The 15819-nt window shown below is 38.4% G+C and overlaps 1 protein-coding gene across 4 annotated transcripts in view; it reads right to left on the reverse strand.

The window, feature by feature from the left end:
* Positions 1-15819, reverse strand: part of larp4b (La ribonucleoprotein 4B) — a 73346-nt gene that overhangs the window by 6800 nt on the left and 50727 nt on the right. For 3 of the 4 annotated variants that reach the window (XM_078425086.1, XM_078425067.1, XM_078425076.1), the window contains exons 11-16: positions 15552-15661; positions 11539-11793; positions 11055-11100; positions 8614-8790; positions 6551-6684; positions 1369-1480 (exon numbers count right to left, since the gene is read on the reverse strand). In XM_078425086.1, coding sequence (XP_078281212.1) covers positions 1369-1480; positions 6551-6684; positions 8614-8790; positions 11055-11100; positions 11539-11793; positions 15552-15661 — 834 coding nt within the window. The remainder of the gene's footprint in view (positions 1-1368; positions 1481-6550; positions 6685-8613; positions 8791-11054; positions 11101-11538; positions 11794-15551; positions 15662-15819) is intronic. The other variant, XM_078425095.1, reaches the window with a different exon arrangement.

Raw genomic sequence — 15819 nt, forward strand, 5'->3', positions numbered from 1 at the left:
TTGGATAGGCTGGGGTTATTATTTTCCCAGAGTTAAGGAGACTGGAGGGCAACTTCTAGAACTACATAAGATGAGAAGTACACATTGGGAAAAATATTCTGATGATCTACCCAAAGTAGGGGTATCAAAAAGAAGAGGGCATCAGCTTGAGAAAGGTTGGATCTTGTCTGAGGTAAAGACAGAAACAATTATTATGTTTACGGCATTTGGACATATTTGGGGAAGGCAAGGCATAGAAAGAAGTGGATTTTAGGGGTTTAGTGTAGATGAGCAAAGGAGGTTGGCGTGGATGTCATGTGACAAAGGACTAATTTCTGCGCTGTATAACTATGACTATATTCTGGAAAAGCACACGTTCTTATCTTCAATGTGGCACCAGCAAATGCCTTTTGGATTGCTAAACATTTGACATCTACTAGTTTGCCTTTATCCACATATCTTTAAAGAATTAATGCTTAAAAATATTACCTTCCATAAAATAATTTGTTTCTACTAAATTTGCTCATGCAATTCAAAATTATTCCAGCATTTTCCCCCCCAAAGTGTTAGAATAACTTGCCAAATACTTGCTACCAATTTAACATAGCTACTAAATAGATATCAGTCACTTAAAACCAAGGCATGCAGAAATTTCTGTAGAGGGAGTGAATCTCTGGATTTCTCTGCCCCAGAGAGTGGAGGCCAGATTGTTAAATTTAGTTAAGGTGGAAATACATAAATATTTGAAAGCATCATAGGTTATGAGGTACTGTCATAGAAGAGCCGAGGCCAGCATAGATCAGCCATTACCACATTGAAGGGTGGGGCAGGCTTAAGGGACCTGGTGGCCTACTCCTTTTTTTTTGTTGAGTAACCATCTGCTTAGTTTCCCTTTTCTTTTGTAGTCATTTAAAAAAAAAGAAGGGTTCTTCGAGGTAGAACTAATTTTCCAGCAGTGATCATGCTGAAGGGCCCCTTTCTGTGCAACATGATTCGCCGACAGACAAGATAGCCTGAAAGGAAGCCACTTGGACTATATTGAAACATCTAAAATATCAACTGGAATCCCAACATTTAAAAAGGTAACATTTTAAATTGCTATTTGTACAAATATGGTTGCAATGTCAGTTTTTAAAAGCCAAAACCTATCAAAATTTAAAAATTAAGGAAACATAACATTTCCTGGTTTTGTTTTGCACTGCCATGTTTTAATATGGATTTTGGTCTTGACAGATCACATGCACTACACAACGTTACATCATATGATGTTGCTTCATTTTGCAAACATTGCAAACATTAACACAATAGACAAAATAGTTTTAAATCATTTTTGTTTAAGATATAATGATGCAAAATAATAAAACAATTTCCTCTCTCCAAGACACTTACTGTGGCTGATCCATTGACTTGTACTGATTTACTTGCAGTAGAAAGAGGTGTGGTTAATCTTTCTAATGGAGTATGTGTTTCCCTCTGCTTGGTTTCTTGATTCTTTGTTTCACTACAAAAATAACAACATTTGTAATAATCAATCATAAATATTCTCCAAAAAATAAAAATGTTGCACCATCTGCATGCTAATATCTGAGCCAAAGGGTCCACTGCAGAATGCACAAAACCAACCATAGGGCGGCACGGTGGAGCAGCGGTCGAGTTGCTGCCTTACAGCATCAGAGACTTGGGTTTGTAAGGTAATTGGCTTGGGCTTGTGTTCTTGGTATAAGTGTAAATTGTCCCTAGTATGTGTAGGCTTGTGTTAATGTGCGGTCATCGGTGCCTTTGTGGGCCGAAGGGCCCGTTTCCGCACTATCTCTAAATTAAACAAAAAATATGCAATTCAATAAAACGAGATGCACAAGCGTGTGCAAGATACCAACCATTATGGCTACAAAAATTCAGTGCCACCATGTACTCAAATTCTACGTTCAAGTCCACTCCATAGATTAAACAAAAATTCTGCTCATTGGGCCAGATGGTTTGTGCTCCATGGGGCAAAACATAAATGGGGCAATGGCAAATCAGAACAGAGCTGGAATTATCAACAGCGATTTTAACTTTCAGTGTTCAGACAAATGAAAGTGGCAACAGCACTGCGAGTGCATTGGAAGCTACACTAGAGGATCTATCTGGGAACAAGGTGTTTTACATTTAGTCATGTGTACAGAGGTAGGATTAATGAGATCTTGTTTTGGATCTTCTGGAGAATAGTGATCACAACATTGCATAATTCCAGGTACCATGAGAATCTGTGGTATAAAAATCTGTAAATCAAGGCAATCACAAAGTTAAGGAAAAATGATCTCCAATGGATTAAGAAAATAGGCAGAGGAAAGATCAGCATATGAACCATTGCAGCTACTTTACATATTCAGCACTAATTGAGTCCCCCTGATTGAGATAAAATGAATCATGTGTGATTAACAAGATAAAATACTATTAAATCAAAAACGGATGCATGCAAAGTGACTAAAGCTAGCGCAACACCAGTATATTAGGAATTATTCAAGAACTATCAACAAGGGACTAAAAAGTTTGAGATAATTATGATAAGCTTCTATAGATTTTTAAAATTATGACTAATACTGGGGAAAGCAAGGAATGGCAGACAATTTAAAACAATAATTTGTATCAGTTTTTACAATGAACGACAAATTAGTTTCAAATAGGAGAAAATATTCTAGAAACAATCCATATCATAATCGAAGTACAAGAAATACGAAATCAAAGTATTTATTTTAAAACATTTTTACATCTAAATGCAGGCTAAAACACAAGTCTGATGAAGGATCCCGACTAAAAATGTCACATCTCTATTTTCTTTGGAGATGCTGCCTGACCTGTTGAGTTACTTTGAGCATTAGGTCTACCTCTTACATTAAAAAAAAAGGATTAAGGAAACAGGTTGCCAGCACCAACATGTTTGTACTCAATTGCTCTTTCAAGGAAATGGGTACCGAGAAAGTATAGGCGCTGGTTGAAGTTTTCAAAACTTACCAAGTTCTGGGAATGTACCAGCTGATTAGAAAGCAATAAATGCCAGGCCCTTGCTCAGCAGAAGAGGAAGTCAAGAAGTGGCAAAACTATTGGCCAGTTAGCTTTGAATTGTTTGAGGAGATAAGCAGAAGGCATTCAATAAGGTGTACACAAATGGAACATTTGATCTTTTCTTTTAAAACATGGATTGAAAACTGGTTATCATGCAGCAGATAGTCAGAAAAAAATGGGTCATTTTTAGATGGAATAGACACCAACAAGAGTCAGAATCTGTAAACAATAGAAGGGCAAGAGCTGCCCATATTAAACGACATGGAGCAGGCAGACTGAATTTGGTGATATGAAAAGAGATGGGAGGGCAGTTGCTTTGAATTAGAGCCTGCAACAGGTTGTGTGACTGGACAAACGTTTAACAAATGGGCAGAAATGCAATGGACTTCTGTACAAGAAGTCAAAAATGTAGGCTTTAGCCTAAATGGAGAAGCTTGTGGAGGCTACCTTATTGGAAAAGTACTTAAAGGGGAAAAACAAGTTAAACATTTTAAAGCTTAGCGAATTGAGGACAATGAGGAAATAACATGGAAAGTGTTGTGGCCTGGAGTGGACCGGCCATGATCAACAGGACAGATTTGCAAGACCTGCTCAAAGTTCTTGTGAAAGGAGGGTACGACGTGGTCAAAACCCAGGGTGAAAACAAATGGAAGAATGGGAGAAGGGTAGGAGACCAAGAGAGGGGATTAAGGGGTAGGAAGGATAGTAAGCAATAGGACAATGGGAAAGGACACCAATATCCAGGATCATGCATGTGTGCACATTACACTGCTCTTAAGTTGCTCTGGTTTCCTCCCACACTCCAAAAATGTAAACTTTTTTAGGCTAATTGGCTTGGTATAATTCTAAATTGGCCCTAATGTCTATAGGATAGCGTTGGTGTGCACAACATCACTGGTCGGCGCTGATTCGGTGGGCCAAAGGGCCTGTTTCCTCATTCTCTCGAAACTAAACCACCCACTTGTTAAGCAGATTGTTTAAGGCACAAAGTAGCTCTGTAAAAAAAAAATTACTGAGCAGGAAACATTAATTTGTGGCAAATTAGGCTTGTGTTGAAGACCATCAACTTGAAAAGTACTGAAGATCACTGTTTTAGGTGAGGTAACACTATTTTGAACATAAGGAATTATCAAATGTCCGGTTTAGGTTTTTTTTCCTTCAACATTACCATAAAACATGGATTAAATGTTCATCACAATGTTGTGAAAGGCAGTTTGTGATGTGCAAATTGGTTGCGGTTCTCTTAAACTGACCCTCAAAGCAGTGCTTTAAGTAGACTAGGATGTGCCAGTACACATATCGCTCTTTGCTGTTGGTATTCATGGCAGATCGCCATCCTAAAAGCTGCAGCCTGATAGCCTAATTTAATTAATATTCTTCTTAAAATTTTAGTAATTCTTGTAATATTAAAAATCCCCCAAATTTGAACATCTAGTTTAAAAACTTTTTAGAACATGCCAAACAATTAATCAGATCTCCTCACAGTTCCTTTCCAATCATTCAATAAGTTCTATTACAATTTCTCGCAGTATCCTCGGTTATGTTATATTTTACAAACTATACAATTGGCCCCAGCAGATCTCTGTGCTGATAAAGACTCTGACATAGTAACAAAAATTCAAAAGCATGGGCCATAATAAAGGAATTTTGGGAGGAGCAATGAATGGGGGGGGGGGGGGGGGGGGAAGAGAGGCGAAGATGTGCACCAAATCACCTCACCTCTAGGCAAGTTGGGCTGAAGGGCCTGTTTCCATGCTGCTTAACTCAATGGGAGTTAACTGAACTGTCAGCACAATTCCAAACACAGGACGATAGCTCCAAGAGAGCTGCCAATATTTTAAATCGCATGTGCCGAATGAGAAATTAAACTCTGTGAAGAAACTTAACTGGAATAATTCAGTGGAATTAACTGGAAAAATTTAAACCTTTTATTTACATGACACTTTCCATGAACATATTTTCAGTGCTTCATGGTTATTTAGTTCTAGTTTGGTTTATTGTCACATGTACAGTGAAACACATTGTTGTGTACAAACCAGTTGACGGAAAGACTATACATGATTACGATTAAGCTGTCCATCGTGTACAGATTCATGTTAATGGGAATGTTCAGTGCAAGAGGAGATGCAGTAAAGTCCGATCAAAGATAGTCCGAGGGTTTTCAATGAGGTAGATAGTAGCAGTTCATTCTGAGTGCAATAACTTTCAAAGTGGTAATATTATTACTCTGACTGCAATTCACTAAACCCCAACACCAAGTGATGTTTATCGCAAAATAAATATTGGCTCGGTCACATGGGATGACTGCCAAGCACCATAGGTCTTGTGCCCAGGTGGGAAATACAGCCTTCATTTAACATCTCATCCCAAATGCAGGACCTCCAGCAGTGCACCGTCGCCCCAGTACTCCCACAGAGAATTAGACTAAAACACTGAGCTTGCCTCTGGAGTGGGACTTAAAACTCTCAACCACCACCCTCAAGATTGGCACGAACTCAATCATAGCTGTCACATTCAGGATGGATTTGAAAACTAAATGCTAAACAGAGAGAAAAGATAGGGATGGGGCTAGGCTGTAGCAGCAGGGTTAAAAATCACGGACATTCAACTAACTCTGCTTAGTGTCCTCCCGAAGAGTTAAAGGATTCATTTATGAAGGTAACCTTAATATGCACACGTTAACAGCACATCAAACCCTATTCCCAACTAAGAATTCAACATTAATACAATATTGTTGGAGTAGGTAACGAGGAATGAGAGTTATTAAAAAAATTGTTATATATATTTGATTCACTATTGCTACCCTCTTCAGTAGCAAGTCTAACTTATTACGGCATTTTCCAAAACACTATATATGGATCCACGGCTTTCAAAACATAAGCTTAATTCTGCACTGCCTCGGTTGACACAACACGAGTGGCTTTGAGAGTCATTGACCCATAGAAAATTCAAACAGCCGGCACATTAGGTTACAGATTTAGAACACAAAGTGCTGTTTCGGATCTGGGCCCTTCTTCAGACTAGATTGCAGTAGGGAGGCGGGGGGGGGGGGGGGGGGGACCTTGAAAGGAGATGGGGGCGGAAAAGACCTGGCAAGTGATAGGTGTTAATGCACAATTCCAGCGTATGCAATTTATTGTGCTTCCATGTGAACAGATTTACTTAGGCGAGCAAAGACAAACCAGTCAGCGTCTTTTAGAACAAGTAATTATGCAGGTCACTAATATACAGCAATGTTATAAAACCCAACCAATTTTTATGGCAGAAGGAAGGTCTCGACCCGAAACGTCACCCAATCCTTCTCTCCAGAAATGTTGCCTGTCTGAGTTACTCCAGCATTTGGTGTCTACCATCAATTTTTATGACACATGTATAACTGTCAAAGATACCTACACATTTACAATGTTTTTAGTACATCACTACCAGATTATTGTGCAAGCACACTTATCCGAAACAAGTCAGCTGCATAAAGATTCTTTCCTACGAGAATTATCAGTATTAATTATAAAAGAATAAAACAACTTACTTGATTTCTGGAGAATGAGGGGGCGAAGGGGAGGCCTCAGAACTAACTGGCAGTGCAGTTGGAGACACGGATGGTAACGTCTCCCGTGGTATTCCCGAAGGTATAGTGTTAGTACTTGCATCCACGTTTACGCTCTTTAAAAAAATATATATATCTTATTTAAGCCCAAAGTGGTTATTACAAAAAAAAGCAAGGCCACTAATAGTCAAGCAAGAATACAACTTTAAGGTATTTATTCACAAAATGCTGGAGTAACTCAGCAGGTCAGGCAGCATCTCAGGGGAGAAGGAATGGGTGACGTTTCGGGCCGAGACCCTTCTTCAGACTGATGTCAGGGGGGCGGGACAAAGGAAGGATATGGGTGGAGGCAGGAAGATAGAGGGAGATCTGGGAAGGAGGAGGGGAAGAGAGGGACAGAGGAACGATCTAAAGTTGGAGAAGTCGATGTTCATACTACTGGGCTGCAAACTGCCCAGGCGAAATATGAGGTGCTGTTCCTCCAATTTCCGGTGGGCCTCACTATGGTACTGGAGGAGGCCCCTGACAGAAAGGTCAGACTGGGAATGGGAGGGGGAGTTAAAGTGCTCGGCCACCAGGAGATCAGTTTGGTCAACGCGGACCGAGCGCAGGTGTTCAGCGAAGCGATCGCCGAGCCTGCGCTTGGTTTCGCCGATGTAAATAAGTTGACATCTAGAGCAGCGGATGCAATAGATGAGGTTGAATAAGAATACAACTTTAATCTTTGTGCTGGCTATTTATTTAAAGCATTTATATAGCATCTCAAAATACTTTGGATCTTAACTACTTTCGAAATATTGTCACTTCTACAAACAAGTGCAAGGTCAATTTTTAAAAATAATACTCGAGGAATATTGGGCAGGCCTTAGAAATCCTGTGATTTTCTTCAAATACAAAGAGCGGGCAATACCTATTATTATTATCATATTCCGTGTTTTTATTTATATGGAAGGAATCAATGTACTACCAAACCCCAAATTCCTTTTCCTCAGCCACAAATTTTGAATAGTAAGATTCTTTCTTCCTTTTCCTCAAGGTCTCAGATGCTGTCAAGTCTATCTAATATAACTTATCGTTACAACAAATAATATTCAGTTCCTGACCAACAGTATTCAACCAACATGACCCCAAAGCTTTAAGTTATTTTATGGACTTTTCATAAGGTGCAGTCCCGTTTTTAATTCCTGCCTCACCTACCCTTCATTTATCCCACATTACAAATACATTTGTTTTTAGACAAATGCCAAACTTTGCTCTTGAGCACAGAGTTAATTTAATGGTAGATGCTTATTTAGCTACAATGCCTTTTGAAACTGTATCTATTCTCCTGCATTATCATCTCTCCATATAAAACTTCTTCAGCCAATTTACTATGGCTTTGCCTTTGATGTTTTACAATACGGTTGACACTCATTGACCTTGATCATCGCCCAACCTTTCTCAATGTGTGTGACTGATGCACGAACAGTTATTATTGAATGGAACGGAATAACTTGTGAAATCATTGCAAATCATCACAACCGTAAAACTTGCTTCTCTTGCATCCAAAGCTGGCAGTGACTTCAGATAACTTGAGACAATAACACTTAGACAATAACCTGCAATAAATCTCAATTATATTCTACACAATACAAACTTTAAGCCTGGAAATTTTATACTGGAATGACTTCATCCTGAACTGAATGAAATCATCTATCTGGAATAATGTTTTTGGAAACAAAAATAGAAAACACCAAAAGTTCTTAGATCAAGCAAAATCTGAAGTTGTTAACATTTCAGACTGAAAATCTTTCTTCAGAACTGGGAATACTTCAGGATGGAAGTTCTAAGATGCAAAGTGGAATTTCCTTTTCTTCTGGAACATTCAATAATCTAGAATGTTAAGCCCTGGCAAAGCTGCAATGTCCGTGCAATTGCTACATGTATTAAAATGAATTGATAGCCCCTCCACAAGCTATCAGAAGATTCTGCGCTTCAAATCTGTGCTCTTAAACAATGTTTATAATTCATCTAGCTATAACGTTCATGAAAAACAATCACAATACCTGTAATATTTGAGGCTTCTCTTTCGGGGTTATTTTCACATTAGCAAGCCTGTTCTCAAGAACTTCTTCACTCTTCAGATTGCCAGCAGCTCCAGGCAAGGGTGGAAAGTTGGACAATCCTAGTTCAAAGTTGGGCGACGGTGGCTTTGGTGGGGGAGGGGACTGTGTCTGGGATCTCTGCCAAGAATAAAATATTAAATGTAATTATCTTCTGGCCAAAGTAGAGGTGCTTAAAACCAAACTGGCTTTAAACACTGTCCAAGAAAGGAAACCATTAAGCTTTAACATGGGATCAATAAGAGGAAAAAAAACACCGGGAATGGGTGTCATTTGCCCGATGAGAATGTATAATGTCAAGAATTTTCCCAAATCTTGCACCTCAGCAGGAACCCCAAGATGACCTGATACAATACGAGGGGCACAGATAAGCAAGATAATAGAATACTATCCTCTTTCGGTGAGTAATCCAAAAGAAGGCATTGGGTTAGGATAAGGGAGAACAGAGGGTCCTAGTGTATTTTTTTCCCCACTGAGGATGGTTGGAATTTGGAACGTGATGCTAGAGTTAAAACTGGTGGCAAGTACTGTCACAGCATTTAAGTATTTAGATGCACACTTACACTGCCAAGGAAGATAAGGTGATGGACCAAATGCTGGTACATGGCCTTTACATAAATAGCTTTTTGGTCAGCATGGGCACAAGCCAAAAGGGCTGTGCATTCTTTGGCTTGCATTCTTTAATTTTCTTAAATGTCCAGAATCCAATCAGAATATTGGAGGAATGTTCTGCAAATCTAACAGGCTTGTAAACTTAATTTGCTGTTTTTAACTACTGGTACCTGCAATGAACTGCATTGAGATGAAACAAATTTAATCTTGCTTCATATCATCTGGATATTATTTTATACCCCAAACATGTCCAATACCTTTCGACAGGTTCCAGTGAGCCCATAAAAAAAAGAGTGGCTAAATCTACGGGCTCCCCCTGATTTAACTGGGAAGTTTGGATAATTCAATTAACATTAAGCCTACATTTAATCTGATTCAGAAAAAAAAAAATCAACATTAATTGTGCATACCAAATAATGTAAAATCTGTTAAGCACTTGAGAGAAGACATGCAATTAAACCATCCAACATGTTCAATTTTAAAAACACCCTTATAATACAAAGTGCAACTAGATGGCAGGTAGATTTTTAAAAAAAAGAAAATTCTTCATGCAATTACCAAAGCTAATTGCTTGTAATGACATAATGAAACATCCGAGATCGATTTAATTAAAAAATGCAACATACTTCTGAACTTTAAAGAAATCCTGAAAAAACAAAGGGAAAGATGTTATGAAAGGACCATGGGGCTTATCATGAGAAAGTGGAAAATTAGAAATCAGGGAAAACATTATCCAAGTCAGCAATTTCTCATTAATAGCACACAAGATTAATGAAAGCCAATAAAAAAACAATACATTACTAAAACTCTGTGTGTATATTAATATATTTGTGCCTGGACACAGCCAAAACAGTACACGATAGCACGACAATTTTAGGGCCACCTTACTCACCATTGTCCTGGAGTTGGAGTAAATGTCACATTTAAAAAAATCACTTTTTAATCTTTCAAAATCCTTTTTTAAAGTTAAAAAAAATCACTTCACTTCCTTTTGCCGTCACCCTCCTCTCCCTCCACTCCACTCCCACCCCCCTTCCTCCTACCCCATTCTCCTAGTCATTCACAATGAAGTAGTTGGCTAATTTAAAATGTGCCTGAAAAATGTTTAAAGGGATGAGTAAATGTTTCGGTTAATTTATTTTAAATAAGTTTAAATAAAGGGACCAGAGTTTGGAGTTGGTTGCAAGCATGGCTGTGGACAACTGGATCAAATGATGTTGGGTGAAGAGAACGTAAAGTGATTCAAAGTCAAGGGCGTCTTTTGCTCTGAAATGGATTCCATACCTAGACATGATTATCTACCCAGCAATTAACCTACAAGCTGCACATCTTTGAAAAAGTTGGAGGAAACTGGACAACTTGAAGGAAATCCACGCGATCACCCAGGGAAAATGTGCAAACTTCATGTAGATAGTACCAGATGTCAGAATCGAACTCGGGTATCTGGCACTGCAAGGCACTAGCTCCACCAGCTGCTACTTTAGGTTTTTCTCTCTCATCAGACCAACCACAAATATAAAGTAGTTCTCAATTGCATGGAGTCTGTCACTTTGCAATGTAAATAAAATTATTTAAATGAAGGCTGGGGTTCTGGTCTGAACATTTTGTTTTGCAAATTAGAGACAACAAAATTCAATACTCTCAAATTCCACTCCTCATAATTGAACATGTTGGATGGGATAGGCAAGTTAAACTGGAATGAGCTGCCATGAATAAGCATCATGGTTCAATAACAATGAAAGCAAAAATTTCAAGACTGCAAAATATCATACCGTAAACTTGTCTTCCCTTTTCTTCCTGTATCCATACGAATTCTTCCTGGAAAAAACAATTTGATGAAAACTTAATTAAGCGGAGAAAAAAATAGTTTCCATCATATGCTTTGACATGCCAATTCATACGGTCTAAGTTTATAGCTTGCTTTGGAAAAAACAATGCTAAATAAATTGAATCACTGTTGGATTTCTTTAACTGTTTCATTGTAATCATGCTTAAAATCCTTCAAACATCTGTGGTCTCTACTTGGCTCTGAATACAAATTGCAATGTGCGTGGAGCATAATCATTATTAGCTGCAAATTACAGGGTAGGCATGAAAAGGAGATGGCGACACTAAATGCTGACCTGGAGGATTTTCAGCATTCCTGGTTCACAATTATCTGCATTTTATTTGTCTGACTATAAACAGATCATGTTTGAAACAAAAGGGGAGTCAATTTGATATTTATGCTTCCTTATTTTGGTTAATCAAACTCACCTTCCTCGACCCATGCTGGGTGATGAATCAGCATTGATTTGCTCCGCTGACCTGGCAATCCCAAAATCTCTCTTATTATAAGCTGCATTGCTATGGATCCGTGTCCTATTAGGTCCAGCTGGTCGCATCTGAGGACTTCGAACACCATTCAATAGACGATCCGTCGAAAAATTAAATATCGTCGGGCTCTCTAAAAGTCCTGGTCCACGATCTGCGTTCGGCAATGTGGGGCGTAGATGAGATTTGCTGTGGTTCCTGATCACAAATTCAATGTATGGTGATTTATTAGAATATGTGATCTTACTGGTTTTAAGACCACATAACCAAAGGCAGAATATTTAATAAGTAATCATTCTTCCCAAACGACATTGGTTTTTCTGCCCAAAATTTCAAAAATAAAAATTAGGTCATACAACACAGGATGACCAGGAGTGTTTGCCACAGAAAATTTCATGTTTGGCGAGTACTGGAGATGGTACAAGTACACTAACATGCTCCTAACTGTTCTGGCTCCTGTTCAATGACCAACCACCCCAGATGTATAATTGCTTATCATGGACATGATCAGCAATGCAATGAGCATCTGTTATTATTTATTGTTAGCAACAGGCTGAAACAACCACCTGCAGCAACAGAACGCAACGTACACCATCACAATCACGCCCAAGTCTACCACTGGCAGAAGAGTTTGAACTGCAAGGCTCCACCCAAAAGTACTCCATTTCCAAGCAAATGGACTCTTTTCTGTAGAGGAATATATAAACTCAAGGCCTTCAGCTAAATCACAAGTCTGCAGCTTAGCCGCATATCAAAACCACTTTATCTACTTCAAGGATGCAACAACCAAGATTGTACAGAGGGGCACTGGTTGGCAAATCTGATACCCTCCTCGATCAGAATATGAAGTTAGGAGAACAATTAATACATTACAAATAAATTTGTGAAATTCTCCAAATCGTCAAGATTTCTTCCACTTGAATGCCTCATATTACAGGTCAAGCAAATTGCAGTAATCAATTTTCTTCGACTTGACATGTGCAATAAAATGCACCCTTTTAAAAAAAGTAATATAATTCATTATAAAGATCAAGTTGCGGCATCCCAGTTGATCAAATGACTGGTGCACCCAGTAAGACATCTGATGGCTGAAAGTCACATGGCTGTCCATCTATCAAACTTGGTTCCCCAAGCTTATTTTCCATCCATGCTGAAAGGAGATCCATTCATTTCCTTTCAGAAGGCTATCTGCACACTAAATCAGTTTCTGCGCAGTACATTTCTAAATGAGAGAACAGGCCCTTGCCAACCAGGAGTTTTGTGGAGCTGGGGCAGGACAATTTACTGTCACTGAATAGTTTAGTGCCACGTCTTTGACATGCCTCTACACATTCTAATCTTTCGATACTTTTGAAAAGATAAAATGATCGTCTCTTCCCCTCCCTGCCTCATTATTTATACTGTAGTGACTAAATCTACTTAGAATCAATTAGCCTCCTATCATTGGCAATATCTCATACAAATAAAAGCACAAATGAAGAATCCGAAACAAAGTGTTGGTAGCCAATAATTGTGATATGTATTAGGAAGATGCATGAACATTCTCACGACAGCAATGCTAAGATGCATTGCGAGTTTTGTCAAGTCACTAATAATGTAAATACATTAGTGCGCTTTTGCTTTACATAGATGGTCTTATTTTTCACTCGCCACTTTTAAGTAAACAAAACGTGAGAGCCCATTACTAAGTTAACATCTAGCAGGAAAATTGAACCAGAAACCTCCAGATTTTAGGATAGCTTAGTGACATCAATTTTTTTAAATTGCATTATATACCCAATTTGATGTCCGTAAACATTAGAGAACAAATTACACTTGGAGCCGTGTAGCCATAATGAGCATATTACACGCACATTACTTTGAAATATCTAAAAGCAAATACAGTGGTCACTATTGCTTTAATTATTTTTTGATTCTATCAAACACCAACTTAAGATTCCAAACTTAAAAGAGAGAAGAGAACATATAAAACCATAGGAACTTTGAATAAAGTTTCAACGGGTTTATCCTTTGATCTTTATTCTCGCTCATAAAATATTCGGGTAACACAAACTCCAGAATGACAGCAAGGCTTGAAAGAAGATTTTTTAAAACAGTTACTTATTTGGCAAAATGAAAATCGTACACGTCAAACATTTTCAAAGTATGCAGTCTGGTCAAAATAAGTTTTAAGTTTAAGAAATTTAAATAGTTGAGGACATGTTTAATGACAACCAAAATATAGATGTTTGAAGCTTTGAAATCGATACATGTACTCAGGAATTCTGTAGGGAAATATACCTTAATCAAAAAAGGAAGTTAGAAAGCAGGAAATTATAGGCTAGTTAATTTAATGTGTGTCACTGTGAACTATTACAAGGATCATTGCATGGCACTTTGTAGAATTCAAGATAATATGGCAAAAGGAACTGAATTTTGTGAAGTTATGTTTAACCAATTTATTGAAAACTTTGAATTATTGTAGTGGCACAGCTTATAGTGCTACTGCCTTGCAACCCCAGGTTTAATCTTAACCGGTTATTGATTTTGCATGCTCACCCTATGACTGTGGAGTTTCCTCCAATGAGATCTTTAAGTTGATTCATTAGCCACAGTGTAACACCCCCCAAGTGTGAATGAGTGATAGATTCTAGAGGTTGTTGGCAATGTGGGGAGAATAATTTTTGTGCAAATGGGCGCTTGATAGCAAAGTGCGGATTCAGTACACTGGATGGCCCGTTTTTGTCTGCAGATGTACTATATTTAAGATTTCCAACAGACATTTGAGAAGCTGCGGTATTACAGAATATGAAAAATGAAAGTCAGACTAGATTGTGGGAATAAATGGGAGATCATTTTCTGTTAGCAAGCCAGAGTAGTCATAAATGGGTATTTTTCTGTCCGGCAAGATGGAACAAATGATGCCACGCAAATAGGTGCTGGGCCTGAATATTATACAAACTGTATCAATGACACCAAAGACAAGGATACAAATTTGCTGATGAAATGAATTCAGCGGATATTTTTACGGCAGAGATAGATTCTTGATTAGTACAGATGTCAGAGATTATGGGGAGCAGGAGAATGGGGTGAGGACGGAGATATAGATCAGCCATGATGGAATGGTTGAACAGTAGACTTGATGTGCCAAATGGCCTAATTCACCTCCTATTCCTCATGAAAGGAAAGGTCGAAACTAATTAATATATGCTGAGAGATTGCAAAGCGTGGCAATTACACATAATTGGGGGTCCTAGTACATTACTTGCATAATATGAGCATGCTGATGACCAGTAATTAAGAGTAACAGAATGTTGAACTAGAATAGGCATCTCTTACAATGTAGATCAGGTTAGGATGGTATCGGCGGTAATTTACAAGAGTGAGAAGCAAACTGATTGAAACAAAATCCCGAGGAGAGTCTACACAGGGTGGATGTGGAGATGATGTTTCTTTTCATGGAGAATATGGAATGAGAGGTCACTGGTGTAATAAGGTGCCCTCAATTTAAGACAGACAATTTTCTGCGTCATGTCTTCAACATTTTCTCCCTCCAAGGTACTGCAAGCAGTCTAATAGTTTGAGGCAAAGGAAAATGGATGTGCAAGGGAGTGAAAGGTTACAATCAGATCAGCCACTGTCTTATTAAATTGCAGGGCAAGCCTGAGGGGTGAAGTGGGCAACCAATGTTCATATTTCAAAAGTACTCCAGCTTCCATGAAGAATAAAGAGCTTAAATCCACTGGTAACCCTGTATCACCCTTTAAATGACTGCAAAAACAAAAATTGGCAGGCTTCCAAACAAAACAGCACTATTTTTGCATCTCCCTTCATTTTTGTCTCATTTTCCATCTGCAATTCTCTCGATTACTGTCCGGCTACACTGAGCATTTTTCTATTGCAATGGCATGGTATGCTGCATGTGCTTCCAAATTAGTTCTGCAAATATCTTTTGAAAAATATTTTTTAAATCTTACCTGTTTCTAGGATTATATTGTCTGAGTGAGGTCAAAGGGGCTGTTGCGGATTTGAAGTTTGGGGCTGCAGTAAATCCATTGATGAAGCCAGGATTTGGAAATGGAGACACCTAATCAACAAGTTGAAAAGACGCTTAATAAATTGAATGCACAGAACATTTAAAGATTGCTCAAGAACAGAAAAGGACAAATATTGGACACATGATTCATAACCGAGGAACTGAACTTAACATGTTGCACTTGTTTCACTTTAAGAATGAACCATCAG

This window comes from Rhinoraja longicauda, chromosome 2, assembly GCF_053455715.1.
Source record: "Rhinoraja longicauda isolate Sanriku21f chromosome 2, sRhiLon1.1, whole genome shotgun sequence".
NCBI classification, from domain to species: Eukaryota; Metazoa; Chordata; class Chondrichthyes; order Rajiformes; family Arhynchobatidae; genus Rhinoraja; species Rhinoraja longicauda.